Source organism: Seriola dumerili, unplaced genomic scaffold (assembly GCF_002260705.1).
Source record: "Seriola dumerili isolate Sdu_G_001 unplaced genomic scaffold, Sdu_1.0 BDQW01001191.1, whole genome shotgun sequence".
NCBI lineage: Eukaryota > Metazoa > Chordata > Actinopteri > Carangiformes > Carangidae > Seriola > Seriola dumerili.
Genome location: NW_019175446.1, coordinates 183,136 through 200,000, shown reverse-complemented (window position 1 = coordinate 200,000; position 16,865 = coordinate 183,136). Strand labels below are relative to the sequence as shown.

The following is a 16,865-nucleotide window of genomic DNA, read 5'->3' as shown; positions in this document are numbered from 1 at the left end:
CAAGCAGCTATAGGCAGACCACAGCAGCACCTCATTATTAGCACTGGCCAGGCAGTCGAACATAAACTCTATGAGGGGAAAAAGAGAGACGGAAAGAAGAGAGAACTTTTGTGAGGGACCAGAGAAACAAGAGAGAAAAACAGAACAGTAAATATTGTTGCTACACATTGTATGACTCCTCCGTAGCGTCATCACACCACTTCCACAGTATGGTGTAATGTCTTCATGCAAATGTAGCAGATGATAAACAAAACAAAACGTTCACAATATTCTCTTTTGAAAGCCCAACTGTATTCTGAAATTCTTGGGGCAAGAGAAAAATACAAATACAATCCCCACAATGATGAGAAGATAGAGTACATATAAAAACAGCAGAGAGACAGACAACAAGAGAAATACCAAACGTTTAAACAAAGAGAGGGAGTGGAAAGGGAACGCAGAAGAAGGCAAGGGAAATTATTTGTAGAAGGGGAAATCAAAGCAGGCAGCAGCTTGAATATCCAGCCCCTGTGTTTGCGTGTCTGCGTGTGCGTCTCACCAGGTACGTCAGCCTTGATGAAGGGAGCGCTGTACTGACTGGGAGAATGAACCAGGACACATGCAATACACTTAGCGCTGGTCACCTGCAGCGTCTCATCGCCACTCAGCAGCAGCTGGAAGACACGTTTTATGGCCTTTATTAGAATCCGCCGGTCAGCCAAAGACACAAACAGAAGTGCCAGGCTTCCACAGTGTTTACAGACTGTCTGAGGTACATAAAGTGTCTTCAACGCTGCCAGGTCGCTGATGACTGTTGGAGATGATGTAATATTTTGCCAACTGTCTAGCTCTCATCTCCTGTGCACTGTTTGTGCTGCAAAGTTGAAGTCTGAGGTTATTTGAAGACAATATTAATTCTCTGGATCATTCATGCAACTACTCATTGACACTGTCCTCTCAGACTAAAATAACATACTTAATGTGCTGGTTATGTCACTTAGTACCAACAGCAACTACTAAACAAATCCACCATGTGGAAAATGTGGGATCAGCTGTTACAGTATTGTTTTATTCTGCCATGTTGCACTGTGAATTAGACTTCAGTTTGCATGACTTTTCCCCCTTGTTTAGTTTTAGTCTAGTGCTGTTACTGTTGTTTGCCGACACAACACATTGAGTTTTTTTTTTTTATCACTCTTTGCCTTTCAAGTTCTCTGTAGTTTTTCTGCAGTTGTTCCTGATTCACAGTCAATTTATGTGGTAGGATGAATCCTAAGAACAACACATTAATTATGTTTTAGGAGATGATTATATTTGGGTCATTATTTAGGTAAGAGTTAGTTTTATAGCCACTCAACACACACTACTGATCTACAAAAAGACTTCCAACGTCACGAGCTGTGCTGTAATGTGAGTCATGACTGAGATAATCTAACTAGATGTAATCTACACATTGATTTCCCAGACATGAAGCACAAATATTTTTCCAGGGTAAACCCCCACTGAATCCCCATTCAAAGGCACATTAATCCAGGATTAGAACTTCTTGTTATGATTATGGTCAGTGCCAGAATGCAGGTTTTGAGGGTGTGAGCAGGATGTTTGGACAGAGACCTGTTTCAGTATGAGAGGCAAATGGCAGTGGTCATGGGGCTGTTGCTCTTGGTTCTGGCAGACGACCTGGCTGTTGTTGGTGCGGCTGTCCTGGGTCTCACTGCACATGATCTGACTGTTCATCAGAACTGACACTGTCTCTCCCAGCTGCACCAGCAGCCACAGCAGGCCTAACAGATGACAGACAAGGTGTGAAAACGGATAACGATGACAAATACATGCACGCGTGTTCAACCTTTCACAAATTGAACATATTGAACAAATTCTAAACACATGAATTCATTTCCTGTGGCATCAGACAAAACTGCTGCTTTGTTTTTCTACTGTTCATTGGTGAATTGGTCTGTTGCAGAGACCACAACAAATAGTTTTAACGACATGCACTAATGGGACTTATCAAACTACTTCTGCAATTATGAAAAACATGGCGTGGAGACTCTTCATGAGCTATAAAGAAAATCATAAAAATGCAGAGTGCATCTTGCCAAAGCAAAGCATGAATAAAATATGGTTATCTTTACTGTAGCTACTTCTTAAACAGAGTTTACACAGGTCAGGTCAGTCCTCATTAAGGAGTAATCATATGGACACGCCCATCATGCAGAGACCTCTAACATATGTAATAAACATCAACAATAAGGCCCAAAGTCACAGTTTATACAGACGCACATGGAGGCACATGAGTTCTCTGAGGCCCGTCCTTGAATAGTGCAAAACACAGTGACATTAGCTGCATAGCTCTTCTTTTTCATTCCAGCCATCTGTTTAATTCCTCCATGTTGCTGCTCTCACTGGGGCTGGTGAGGGTGAGTTTATTAGGATTAAATTGATTTAAGATTTACACAAACAACAACACCAACGGCTCAACTATAAAACCTAGACTAAACCCACCTCTCACTCTATTCCAATTCCACTATGAATGTGACAACTTCAAAATTTCTCAAAGGTAATGACTCTATTTCCTTTTAAGTGACTCCTTTGCATCCTGCATAGACCCCGGTTGTGGTCGTCACCAAAGCACACCCTGGAGAGATTATTATTCTCATCACTCAGAACTCCAACAAGATAGAAACACTCTCTCATCTTCAGTGTGATCCCTCCTCTTTCTCCAGTTAGCCTCACCCTAGATTCTGCATCTTCAGCGAGAGAGATAATGATGGACATCATTTTATGACCTATTAGCTTTTTTTTAAATAAGCTATTAGCTTTTCTTTTTTGACAAAAAATAACCCCTACCAACTAGCGGAGACCTCTTGTGATGAGATAGCGCTCGGTGAATTCAGTTTGGTTCTGGCATAAAAAAACCTGACATGAAAAAACATAATTGCACCCCATGCTATAAAGTCTTTTACTCCTCTTTGAAGTCCACACCCTAATTGTCCTCATCCTAATTCTCTCCCAGGCAGTTGGTAGTGAGGTTATACGCTTCATAAATGACAACAAATTCATAATAGCCTTTTCCTCAGACTGTCACCAAAGTAGTTGTTGTGCTCAGCTAAAAAATTTCATCCAATTTTAATAACATCCTCCCCTTATCTCGGCTCGCAAATTGTATTTCTCAAACTTGCCTAAGCAAAGCAGAGCTCAACTTCTCCAAACCTTTAGATGATAGCGACTCAATCTCACTTAGTCTATCCAGTGTAATAAATCTAAATGAGGCGAATAATATATGCAATTTTTCATCCAGGCAGCTAATGATGGGCTCAATGATATTTTTATACATTCATCCTGAGGAGATGAGTTTCTTCACAGAAAAGTAACTAAAACTCACTCTACACACGTTGCCATGAAATCTTCTACTTCAAAAAAAATGAATATTTTAATTTTCTGCTGCAGAAACATTTAGACGATATCCTGGTTTTGCTCTAGACAGCTAAATTCAAAGGTACTACTCGACTGAGATGATTGAATATGATTAATAAAAAACATTTTGAGGTTACTGTCATCATAGATTCCTATTTTGTCATGGTTTATCTTATTTCATGCGTCTGAAATCATCTCGCAAAAGGTTTTGCATGTCATCTGTGCATGTCGAGATGAAGGGCAGGACTTTATTATTCATATTTTTTTTTAAATATAACCTTTTCCAAGAAAAAAAAAAAGAGTAAATGAATGAATAAAACTGACATGTTTTTCTCACCAGTGCAGTTGTTGATGAGCTGTGGGGAGCATGCATTGGTTAAGGTCTGCAGCAACAGGATACACACTCTGTCCCTGATGGCAATGGGCAAAGACTGGGCCGCCGAGCCCCCGGCTGTCCCGAACAGTTTGAGCCACACAAAAAGCACCGAAGCCTTCAGCGCTTCATCTGGGTAAAGCATGGCAGAGCACAGATGCTCCAGCAAGGGCACTGGTGGACAGAGACGGGAAACAGATGCATACACACATAAACAAACAGAGGATCTACACACAATAAAAGAGGGGGATATATATACAGGAAACTGGGTCGGTTCAACCACATCGAATAAATATTTCACATAATAATGGGATATACCATGTAAAGTGGGTGCAGTCATGTGTCTGAAGATACCCATACGTTTAAATTTTTCAAGAAAGGCCTTTGTTTGCGTGAGCGAGTGACGCATGAGAAAGACAAAGACACCCGCAGGAGAGGTAATGGTTATATATTGTGAGAGAAACACAGATCAACAGACAACAAGAGCAATGAGAGGGATGAGGAGAAAAACCGCTGGGAACAAAGTGCAGCTGAATTTCACCTTAAACTCTTTAGCTATTGCAGACTATTGCAGAGCCAACAGTGGAGGGAAAGTTGCCATGAAGATGAAAGGACTGAAGACTGGCTATTGGGGACAGAGTGCAGTAAAATGGCAGGCGGGGAAGAGTGAGTAGAGAAGATTAAAAAAAAATATATTGGGAGTAGGATAGTAGTCTTTTGTCTGAGCGCAATAGATTCCCAAGTACACTGTCTGACTGAGAGAGCATGATTCAAATTGGAAAGAAGGGAAAAAAAAGAGAGAAAGACACAAGGCAGAGAGAGAGAGTGAAAGAAAAGAGAAAGGTAACAAGATACAGGCAGAGGTAGAAAGGCCGAGTTAATGGAGGAGATAAAACCTGAGAGTGAGAGGGTATGAGACAAACACAAGGAGGGAGGGCCAGGCACACAGCCACAAAAACAGAGGGGGAGGCAGAGACAGTCATATACAGTACATGTTATTGTAATGCATACCTGTGTGTGCATTTACATTTCTTGACCACACACTTTGGTCCTGAAATGATCAAACAAGCTGTACTAATCAAATGTAGTTAGTTCAGCTCAGAGTGACAGACAACATACTCCCAATCATGCAGCCTCTGAGGCCTTAATATATTCTAAATACGTGCGATCTCCATCGAGACATGCACTTAAAGAAGGGATATTAGCCACTGAGATCCCTCACTTCCTGAGGACACAAGTCTACTGACTCTACTGCGTTTCAAAGTTTCCTCATCAGTCTGTGTGTGAAGAGAAACCATCACTGTTCCCACTGGCTTCAGCGTTCAGCGTTCGCCACTTTATGAATTAATCAGATTATATTAATGTTTTGACATTTTTGACATTCACATAATTTGTAGCAACTCAATATAAAAAAAATTGGACGACTTTGTTAATGTAGTTTTTCAGAGATTAATTTAGCCTTAATGCAAATTCTGCTACTTGAAGAATTATTCATAATATTAAAAAAGTTCCATCTATGCAGAAATGTAAATAAATTAACAAGTAGAAAAATGAAAAGCATTAAAATCACTGCAACATAGTCAATAATGTCAAAGTAGAATTACCGCCTTGCAGGAAGTAGAGTATGCTCACAATCTCTGCTTCTGTTCTCGAGTGACAGCAGTGAATAATGGCCACAAGTGTTTTTGCAGAACATTATGATGTCACAATGAAGTTGACCTTTTAACCGTTTGGAAATAAAATGTCATCACTTCATCATTTTATCCTATTAGACATTTGTGTTGAATTGTGTCACAGTTGACCCGTGACCTTTGACCACCAAACTCGAATGCATTCATCCTTGAGTCCAAGTAAATGTTTGCACCAAATTTGAAGAGATTCTCTCGAGGACATTTCCGAGATATCGTGCTCACGAGTCCAAAAACATGTTTTGTGAGGTCACAGGGATCTTAACCTTTGACCTTTGACCTTTGACCACCAAAATATAATCAGGGCCGAGACGGACGGGAAGATAACCTTGAGCCTTTACACGGCAGGTACAATTAACAAAACTACTGCAGCATGTCATCAAAATTGTTCGATTGCGAAAAGTATGAGAGGACAAAGGTCGACATAATGGAAGACAGAGACGGGAGGCCAGCGAAGACAGAGAGACAAATAAGTAAAAAACTGTAAATGTGTGAACTTTGTGAACAAAAGAATAAACAATGTCATATTGCAGGACAGCGCCGGAGCTGGAGGGAGACAGAGGAAGAGAGAGACATGACAGAGGAGGAAAGTAAAACCCAAGCCCAGCTGCTCTGTGAAGCAGATCAAAACCCATGTGAGGCAGGAGAGGCTCCCAGACATGTTTGATTAAACCAAAATATATGAGGCGGCCAAGATGAGAGCCAGGCATGAAGAGAGAGAGAGAGGGGGGGTGGGAGAGAGCGAATAGGGGAGGTGGGGGAGATAAGACATCCATAGACAGAGGATGGAAATGGAGGGAACAAAATGTGAGAGAGTGCTAAGAGGATGGGTGGGAAATAAAAAGCCTTACTGCTGTTCAACACATTTTATGGCGCATGCGTCCAAACACAGAGACTGAGACACAGACGACAGAAACTAAAACATTAAACAATTTTTTCTTTTTTTCTTTCTTTGTCAGAGAGAAAAAAAAAGAAGGTTAATTTCCGTTTGCCTTGTTTACCGTTTTGCTGCCCCACTGTGAAGCTTGTGCGCTCCGTCCGTCTAGTGATCTGCCTTCTACAGTATCTACTGTTTTTCACTTGCAGCTTCACCCTGCTTAACAAACCCTTTTCACACTTCCAGTGTTTCCCACAAATGAAATATATTTGTTTGGCCCATTCAAATAACCCCCCCCCCATCCAAAGCCAAAAGGAATCATCTCTGTATTTTTGTGTCTCTCTTTTTTTTAATGTCTACATAAAAAGACGGTTGAAAGTGCAGACTGAGCTGTCAAAAATGGTGTATTAATGCGGAGTCTTATGAGGGAAATGATGTCCTTAATCACTTAGCTCCGTCACTTAACTTGTCTTCCACTTATCTTTGTCTGCCTTCCTCTTTCCTTATCTCATTAATGCTTCATCTTCCCTCCCCGCTCCCTCACTTTGTCTGTATCCACTCCTCAGTTAGGACCTGAGGGAGTAAGACACCAGCAAGGCAGAAATAAGAGAGGAGGGATGGGAGAAGAGAGAGAGAGAGAGAGAGAGAGAGAGAGAGAGAGAGAGAGAGAGAGAGAGAGAATGAAAAACAAATTCAAGCCGAGGAAAGTGATGGGGTGAGAAAAGCAGAGGGGTTAATCAGTTAGATAGGCAGGCAGACATCGAGGCAGAGAGAGGGAGAGTGAAATGGGTTGTGCTGCTCTGGGCTCATGTTGTCATTGCCGTGCTGTTGTCGTTAGTCCAAACAGCCCCACAGAGACGTGCTGAGTGACAGGCCACAGACAGGCACACACAGTCAATAGTGGCAGCCCGCATCTTGCATCAGCATCGCAACAACCCGCCGCTACCTGCAGCTGCTCAGGGGAGCTTGTAAAACTCATGAAAATACATGGGAGGTGGACACACGTAGCATAGTAAAAAATGACTGTGATGCCTGCTTATTCGGCTGAAGGCTCACTCTTGCCTATGAAGACGAGCACTGAGGCATGACACAAACACACTACGGCGCGCAGACGCTTGAAGCTGATTCACCGTGCCCATTAAAACGAGAGTGGCGTAATGGTTCATTTGAGTAGACAGACATCATACAGGTGGGTTGTAGCAGGGAATAAATCAGCGTAGTTGTGAGTGACACTGGATGAACATGTATTTGTAATTTTTCTTACTTTCTTATTTTTAAATCATGAGCTGGCATGGGACTGGCTATGCAGACAGAATTTTGAGTATGGACACAGCACAGTTATCTCAGTCCAGCTGGAGAGTAATTGAAAAGGTCATACAGTTAAAAAAATTGAAATGAGAAAGTTCAGGGGAAAGAATATGTAAAATACAGTTCTGTGACTCATTTTTTTTTGTCACCTCTCAGAAGCCGAGGGAGCGGAACAGGGCACAGCATGGGGAAGTGGACACGGTACAAACATTTCTATGCAATTAGGATATAATTAAAAAGGTCAAACTAGGCCGTTGTGATTGTGTGATTGTGGATATCCCTGGAAGGAAGACTAAATATTCTTTCATATATTCCTCTTCCATTGGAGGGGAACTTTGGTATTTTTAACATATTCCTTGATCTCAGTGTCTGAGGTGAAAGTTTTCTATTCTCCCTTAAGGGAGAATACATGTGCACAAGGAAGTCAGAGGTCAGAGGTCAGAGGTCTGCTTCAGATCAGTCAGCTGATGAGGTTTCATTTCTTTGCTCAAGGACACTTCAGCAGAGTAATTGTGGTTTAACCCGGGCCCCCCCACTAAATACTTCAGCTTTTAATCCACTACTGAGAAAGTTAACAAGGCAATGATATGAATTGCTGACAGCATTTGCATGGACAACAGCTGTTTATCACCTACCGTCTAACAGCAATGTCGACACCAAAATGGACTCTTCTTTATCAAAACAGGAACAGTCAGAAAAAATAATTTAATTTCACATGAAAATACACTGTTGGTTTCGCTTCGCACCAGCGCCTGCATTACTGTGAGATGTGATTGGGTGTCTGCTGCATCGTCTCACCATACTCAGTCACCAGGCTTTGGGCCACGTTGGGGACTGCTTCCATCAGGGTCCCCAAGAAGTTAAATGTGGGCAGGGAAGCTTTCACACTGAGCTGGTCACCAAGCTGGACAGGGAAAGCACAAAGTAAAAATCAGATACAACAGACATACAACTATGTAAAGAAACTTGTCGAACTCGCTGAAAATGGCAGAGACACATATTCACACTGTAAAGCTGCACAGCGCTGAAGTGCTGTACAGGGCTCAAGATCAACGAGATTTCAGATACTTGACACAGAGACAGTCAGGGACGTTGTGCACAGAAATGAGCCAGTAATGCAAAAGAGGTGAGTTAAAAGTAGATGGGTGGAAAAAATAAACCAAAGTAAGCTCTACAATGTAACACTTCTGCTTATGATATGTTATTTTTGCAGGATTAAAATTAAAATCACCCCTTCAGGACAGTTATAGCACCGCAGCAGGTGTGAAAAAAATGTAGCTTCCACAACGATATTCATGATTTTCATTTTACTATGTTGACAACTGCTACAACACTCTCATTTATAATGCAGAGCCACTCACATATTCATTTGAGACATATGTCCGTAATTATCTTTTTCAGAACTCAGAAAACAAACCTGTCTCTTTCACCAGTCAGACCACAGTAAAACTCTGTATTCTCAAAGGAGGGTTCTTTAAATACATTCAGTCCAGAAGGTTCTAATCAGGCTCTATTCTAGTAAGGTAAATGAGACTTGTCTGCACCTCTACCTGGATGTTTACCCCCCTGTCATCATCAGTATACACAGCTTTACTATTTTCCACCCGCAGCATCGGCTACTGAATGAAGCTTTTCCACTGCTGCCTCCCCCAGAGGGGACACAACAGGAGGGGGAGGGGGGGGACACTGCCTGTTAACTAAACAACCCTCTGAGGATACGCTGCTAGTTGCACAAGCGCTGTTGAAAGTTTTAAGATGTTGAGCGTGTTCCTGTGCCTGGATGTGTAGATGAGCAAGTGTGTTTCTCCATATGTCTGTACCTGTGTTTGTCTCACCTGTTTGTGCACCTCATCCAAAACAAAGCGATACAACACCTCACTCTGCAGCTCTGAAAGCAGCTGAACCAGCACTGGCACACGTAAACACACACAAATGAATGCAGAGAGAGAGACAGACAGACAGACAGACAGACACACACACACACACACACACACACACCAAACAAAAAACACAGCAAAGCATTCATGGTTAGTTGCAGTTTTCTAGGAAAAACAAAATAACATTTCAAGTTCATTAATTCAAAATTGATGATGAGTTATCCAGTTTTTATCTCTTTTAAATTCAGTTTCATTTTTGAATTTTGTTCAATCAAAGTTTATCTTGTGAGTGACTGTGACAATGTGTTGCACTTTAAGGATCATTATATGCCAACAGTCTATAGTGTTTATTAACATGTCACTGCCATAAGGACAAGATCCAGCTGTACCCCTCAGCTCTGCTTTACATGGCTTTATACAGAAGCTGGTGCTAGAAAAGATCTGGAAGACTGTTGCCTTTCTGTCTCCTCACACACTTACAGATATAATGACTGTATTATTTGTGGGGCTCAAATGAGTTTCAAAATGTGTTCTTCACACATTATCCGTAAAAAGAGCAAACGCAGTGTCAAATTTAAAGCACTCCACTAACTATTATAGGAAAGTGGTCCCTAAGGCATTGTAAGACAGCTACCATAAAATCATTCTGTCATTTGCACTTACCAAAACATTTTTGCATTTTGAACGACTTAGCTGCAGTGAGACAAATCTGCCTGTGTGCTAAAAACTGCTAGTTCACCGAGAAGCAAACATTAAGACAAGATACAGAAAAATCTGCATACAGCTGCCTGAAGAGAAATAGGTATTTCAGCTATGCACAATGCAGCAGTGACAGAATATTAACATGGAAAACAAGGTCAAAACCTTCAAAAATTTAGACACTGGAACAGTGAAGTCAATCACCTTAGTTACCGGCAGTGACCATGATCACAATCACAAACAGAGTTTTTGTGTAAGTCTCTAAGAAAAAGAATGACTCATACCTGTGTGTGTGTGTGTGTGTGTGTGTGTGTGTGTGTGTGTGCACTTTCACACTGTTTGAGAAATAGTGCACACACACACGCACACACACAAATACACCACAAAGAGGCATCTCTTCACCTTGATGAACCTTTTCCAGAGTGGCTGGATCCTCCACGGTGTGAAGCATCCCTAGGGACAGAACAGTAATGACAGACTAGATTTAAAAAGCAGACTTCACAAACCCACTGAAATGTACAGAGGTCCCAGGGAGGTGTAATAAGAAAAAAGGACGCCAGAAAGTGAACACTCATATATGAAAAAGGGACAAAGTAGGTTCAGAAGTATGGCAGCTTTACAAAACAGAGGCTACAAGGTGCCAAAAATATTAAGTGGAGATTTCTGTTTTGGAGTTTTGAGCTGTAACTGATCAGACTTCATGGAACCTGTGTGTGACTCACAGATGTTGCATCATCTGTCGGTTGGATTCGTTTTGCGGTAAAAAAAAAAAAGAAAAAAAAGAAAAAAACGAGACATATCATGAAGCAAGTGTGTAACAAATGACAACAGTTCTATGCTGCATTTGTAAATACTACCATACAAGTATGTAAACAAGCATAGTGTGTAGTGAGGGGGGATAAAAGACATATTTTATATTGGATTATGTTCTCATGGGTAAATGGTATAGCTCAGTTCAGCAGACCACAAGCACTGCAATGGCTCTTTTAATGTCTTGTCTTATTGGTCAGAGATTTTACAGGCTTACCATTTTACCATATATTCTGTCATTGCACTAATTTGATCGGAGCTAAAATTGTATAGGCCTAATACTTTATGCTGCAATAACCTAGATAAGTGTATCCAGTGAGGGGGGAGTATCAGTAATATCCTCTGATGATGCAATACCATAAAAACAGTTATAATCATAGCATTGGTAGAGTGGAACTCACCAGTGCTATTTAATACACACACAATATTTTTGACTTTATATACCTTCACGATAAAGGGATGAATGCTAAAGTCATTCCCTGCTTGAAGATTTGCATCAGTCATTCTGCTTTGTTATCAGATGTGTTGTTGACTGTTCTGAATATTACATAGAGAATTTGTCTGACTCTGCGATCAGCAGAGTATGAAACTGCATACTAAACAAATTTATGCCAATAGCTGATATTTTGTGCCACTGTGGGTTTTATTTTAACTATTTCAACAAAAAAAGAGTATTGACCAAAAAATGTATTTTTGATTGAAAGGAAAACATCTGAAATATTTAGACAGCCAGAAGCAAAACTGTCCATGTGACTATAATCCATGTGAATTATTTTAGAGGATCGATAAATTGTATATAATTAAACTATACAATGACAACACAACTTCACCTCATATTTAACATAGCTGTCATGAAAAAGGAAAATCAGTCGTATTTACAGGACAAAGTATGATACTCTGTAATTAGTAAAGGCCCAAATATCTGCCTAGTTCATCAGAAAATTAATGTATTGTATGGTAATGCCCATAATGCGAAAGAAATCTTATCTATGTGAATCTTGCTTTTATTTATTTATTTTTTTTTTTAAATAAAACTGTATTCTGTTGAATATTGTGAATATCCCTGTATCTCACTGCTCGGGAAATGTGATAAGACTCTAAAGTCTCAGTTGTTCAGTCTGACCTTGCAGAAAAAGCAGCGATGTGACTGAGGCACTAGCACAACTGTGGAATGACGAGGTGGAGATTAGTTCCAAGGAGAAGGAAAGTCATGCAACCAAACTCAAGCCAGTGAGATGTCTGGAACAACCAGCGCTGGTTAATAACGGTCACTATCAAATTGGACGATCTGTGCACTGCTCAGTCCAACTTACTGTAGATGCTTCCTGTTTTTTAATGAATAAGTGGCCTTCCAAACAACCCAGAAAAATCCAGTGCTTCCTAATGATTCTTGCAAGTCCTTCCCTCACATCCTAATCTTGTGTTGTACGTGACACTGTTTCTCACCCAGTAGTGAAGCTGTAAAACGCATAGAGACTCTGTTGTCCTGTTGGAGCAGCTCTCCCAAGGCGCCTGGAGAACACTTCAGCACCCCACTGATACCAGACAAGGCAACAAACTTCCTCACTGACTGTACAACAGAGACAAATTGAGTGAGAAAGACAGTAAAGAGAGAGTAAATAAAGCCTGTGCATCAAGGGACATTAATAGCATAATGTTTTCACCATACATATTTTCTGCTAAATCCTAACAAGTACCTGGGACAGGATATGCTGGTGGATGACACACACCTATAACTTAACATACACTTTTCAGCCAAGTAACTATAGTGGATAGGTTAACTCTGGTGGGAGGAAAGCTTCACATTTAAATAGGATGAAACGAGTTCATCATATACGCCTCACCGCAATATCTTCACTCTCAATCATTTCAATGATACAGGCCACACAGACCAGCAGCCCGCCGCCCTCGGCAGGTCCCAGTCGACCGCTCCATTTCGGGTCATGTCGGAAGTGGATCTTGTCATAAACAATATCTACGCTCATCATGATCCTCCGTTTTCACCTGTTGAAAACTCGGCTCCTTAGCTCGGCGGTCGAGTTGAAAAGCTAGCTAGCAACTGTTATTAGCCGACGAATAAGCCGTTACTGAAGTTAGCTATAGCTTTTTTCGCTAGCTAATTAGCAACTTGTCCGTCCTGCTCGTCAAAAACAAACTTTTAAGTTGCAGTCTGCGTTTTCTTATGTAAAAAGTACGTAAGTATTGATTAAGCCATCACGTAAAATACTTTAAATTGGTAAACTATGTAGCAGGTTAACCGTCGTGCCACATTAGTTATACAACTACAGGTTATATGCTCGAATTTTATACGCCCCTCCCCCACCTTTCAATCAAAACTTTATTTAACAATATACCGTTAACATTGGTACAAAGGTACAAAAACAAGTATAGTGGCAAAGAATGCACGAGTACTGAGAACATTTTATCATTATGTTTAAAAAAAAATCATTAGAAAAGTAGCTGAAAAAAATATTTTTTAAAGTTTAAGATTACCAATAATTACATAGATATGCTGTGTAAGGATTTGTCCTCAGAGATACTTCTTTCATACTGTGTGTGTAAGAAGAAGAAGCTCAACTCACTTAAAAAAAGTAAAAAAAAAAGTTGGGTAAAATAAGTAAATTAACAACATTTTAGAGGCTCGTTATTATTCATAGTAACAAATAATAACTCCAGGGATAAAGTATTAAGAATCATTATTGGCACTGTAAATATCTGAGTCCACTGTAAATCACACCAAAACTTCTATTGTTATTTCATATTAGAAACATTTTTCACCATTCACAATTATCTATAACCACTTCTGGAGATGATAGAGCACTGAATACATTTTATGTATTATTTTGAAATAAATGTCTTTGATAAGAACACTATAATTCAATTGGCTGCCAGAGAAGTAAAAGCCAGGATAGGATTTTTTCAAGATTATATTATCTTTCAAATGTGAACTCCAGCAGAATTTATCTCTGAAAAGAATTTATGAAACATGTTTATCATTACATTTCTTCTCCTGCTATTCATAAGCAATGAAGAAGGTGCATCCAGGGACTCTTTAATAGGTGGATTGATTCAGATTTAAAGGTTCTGATTTAAGAGCTTTATTATTTGACAGGATTTGTGAAGTTGAGTCTATAACTATAGGAAAAATATTAGAATATTCTTGATATTTCTGAAGAATCTCAAATATTATCTTAGTGACTGACTGGCAGTGATTGAGGCACTGGCTCTTATTAAAACTAGTCATGGAAATACTTTATCTGTCTTATCATCACATTATAATTAATTTTTGTACTTGAATTGCCTGAACATCATCTTCCTCCTCAGTTATTTATGCAGTGGTGCTATCAAAAGGTCAAGGGCAGGCTGATATCCTATATTTCAGCAAAATGTATACATTATTATCTTCAAAATGATGTATCAACATCAATTTATCCCCTAATGAATGTTTGCTGAATGATATGCTGTGAAGGCCTCAATTTGGTTATCACCATGACAACAGAAGCCTCTCGGCAGCTGAGAAACTATCTGACGATATGAGTGTGGGGGCGAGTATCAGCCACTACCAACATGTCAATTTATAATCTCTCTGTACTTCTCCTTAAACACAGTTCACCGCACATCAAAGTAGTGCATGACATAAAATGTAGCCAGCTTAGCTCTGCTTCGGTGTGAGTGTGTGCTTCTGTGTGCACATGGGTGTAAGTGTGTGCAGTAGCTTAATCTCTCATAGTCTCTTGGTGTGCAATATCTGTTGCCTTTGACAAGTCCGCTGTGCTCCAGCAAACTTACTGAAGGCAAAGTGTACTGTGTTGGGACCGTGTGCGCAGGAAGTGGTCAAAGCCCTGTTTGGCTGACAGAGAAGCGTAGCAGACCTCTGATGAGAAGTTGGAGAATATTTGTTTCTAAAGTCGCCATTTGTGCTTGGACAGGAGCTAAATCCATCAGTCTGTGCAGCTTTATTGGCCCCTGAGAGCAAGGAAGTGACAGATAGAGAAAGAGACAGAGAGCTCTCTCCTCACTGCTCAGGTAGGAGCCAACGCATATCTGTCAACTTTATTTGACAACAACTGCACATAGATAATTCTCCAGGGGCCGGTGGAGCACAGTAACAAATGCAGTCGGCTTCTGCTCAAGCGTAAATGGAGACTCAACATGCAAACATCTTTCACATCAGGGCTTGCCCTTTGCTTTTCCGTCATTTGGCTTGATATATCTTTGAACCACTTCCTGTGTGTTCCTACCCAACACACACACACACACAGACACACACACACACGCACTCTAAGATTAGCCTGTACTGTGAAAGAATCATGCATTGATAGTTATGATTGATAGTTGAATATTTTCTGCTGATTTTACTCCACCACCCATACAGTAGCCATCGGTGGGGGTGTTGAGCTGCCCTAAATATAGCTCTCTATACCTGTTTCCATTCACCTCAACCCACACATTGCCACATCACTCTGCACACATTATTGCAACATAGCCTGTTGTTATGTTACTGGCCAGGCAGCAGAAACAGCTTCTTTCTTTTTTTTTTGGTTAAGATAATTATGACATAAAAGTATATACCTTCCACTACAGCAAACCTTTGTGTACAAAGCTGCAGTGGAGACTGGGTTGTCTTTTTAGTAACATCAAGCTGCTTTACTCATCAACAACGTGCATTCACTGCAAATAAAACATTTACACTAATTAATATCTCGCTAACGAGACACTGAAGCGAGATAGATATTCTGAAAGGACAGATTCATCAAATCTGAAAATCATACTGCGGAAACAAAATCCCGGATTAATCTTAAACCCCAAAATTAAACATGAGATATCAGGTCAAACACCTATCAGCTTACAGTTTATATCAGACAACACTGCTTTTAGTTATTTAACAAAAAAAAAAAGAAAAAAGTTTTGTTGTGAGAAATTCAATGAGAGAAAGTAGGGGGTGGGAGGAACAAGGAGTGTTGTGTTCCTACCCAACGCGTGCGTGCGTGCGTGCGTGCGTGCGTGCGTGTGTGTGTGTGTGTGTGTGTGTGTAGGAGACGCGACGGTCTCTCACTCGGGTGCAGCTTTCAGGTGCGCTTCACCGTCAGAGGTGAAAACTCCTGGAGTCGGTGCGATGGATTTCATCAGCTGAGCAGCTGAACGTCTGTGAAGAAATAAAACATGTCGCGGGGCAGCGACGCAGAAAAGGCCGATTGAAGTGAAAGTGTGGACCGACGGTAAGACGTTTTAACTTTTCACCTCAGAATCACTGAACGATCCTTCTAAGTGTTTTTCTTTTAACGTAGTGGACGACATGTGTAGACCTCGTTTCTCCATCACGTGTCACGCTACTGAAAGTTGTGTTTCGACACTTTATTGTATTTTTTCATTGGCTATTTTCTGACATACACATTTTTAACCCTTGTCTAACCAGTATATGTATGGTATTCCTTAGAATTACTGTAAGAATACAATAATTTCATTTGTTAAATAAAAAAGAAAAGAAAAATGATGTGTTGTAACTTGCAGAAACTTTTTCTATGAGTGAGGTTGTAGTGTCTGTATTGATCTGGCGTGATGAAACATTCATTGCCTACAGTTCTGCAGTTGTTTGTCAAATGTAGGAAGTGTTAAGTTTCCTAATCTGCCTTTTATCTTGATTTTTATCCTTGAATGTAGCTTGTTGCAATGCTGTGCTTTTAAATAATCTGTAGGACACAAACTGTGGTGGAAAGAAAGCAATGTATGGTAAAAACCTGAAGGTGATACCCCATGTGGCTTATTCGCACAAATGACTGTAGTGCATTACTTCCTGAGGCATCAGACATATTACTCATCAGATGTTTCCATGCACA

The 16,865-nt window shown here is 40.4% G+C and overlaps 1 protein-coding gene across 1 annotated transcript in view; it reads right to left on the bottom strand.

Annotated features, from left to right (window-relative positions):
* Nucleotides 1-13,016, bottom strand: part of mei1 (meiotic double-stranded break formation protein 1) — a 54,641-nt gene extending 41,625 nt beyond the window's left edge. Inside the window, exons 1-9 of the mRNA XM_022767474.1 lie at nt 12,873-13,016; nt 12,475-12,598; nt 10,621-10,671; nt 9,478-9,551; nt 8,441-8,546; nt 3,734-3,943; nt 1,594-1,763; nt 539-653; nt 1-68 (exon numbers count right to left, since the gene is read on the bottom strand). The exon at nt 1-68 is cut by the window's left edge and continues 52 nt beyond it. Of these exons, the coding sequence (XP_022623195.1) occupies nt 1-68; nt 539-653; nt 1,594-1,763; nt 3,734-3,943; nt 8,441-8,546; nt 9,478-9,551; nt 10,621-10,671; nt 12,475-12,598; nt 12,873-13,016 (1,062 nt within the window). The remainder of the gene's footprint in view (nt 69-538; nt 654-1,593; nt 1,764-3,733; nt 3,944-8,440; nt 8,547-9,477; nt 9,552-10,620; nt 10,672-12,474; nt 12,599-12,872) is intronic.
* Nucleotides 13,017-16,865: the final 3,849 nt, after the last annotated feature.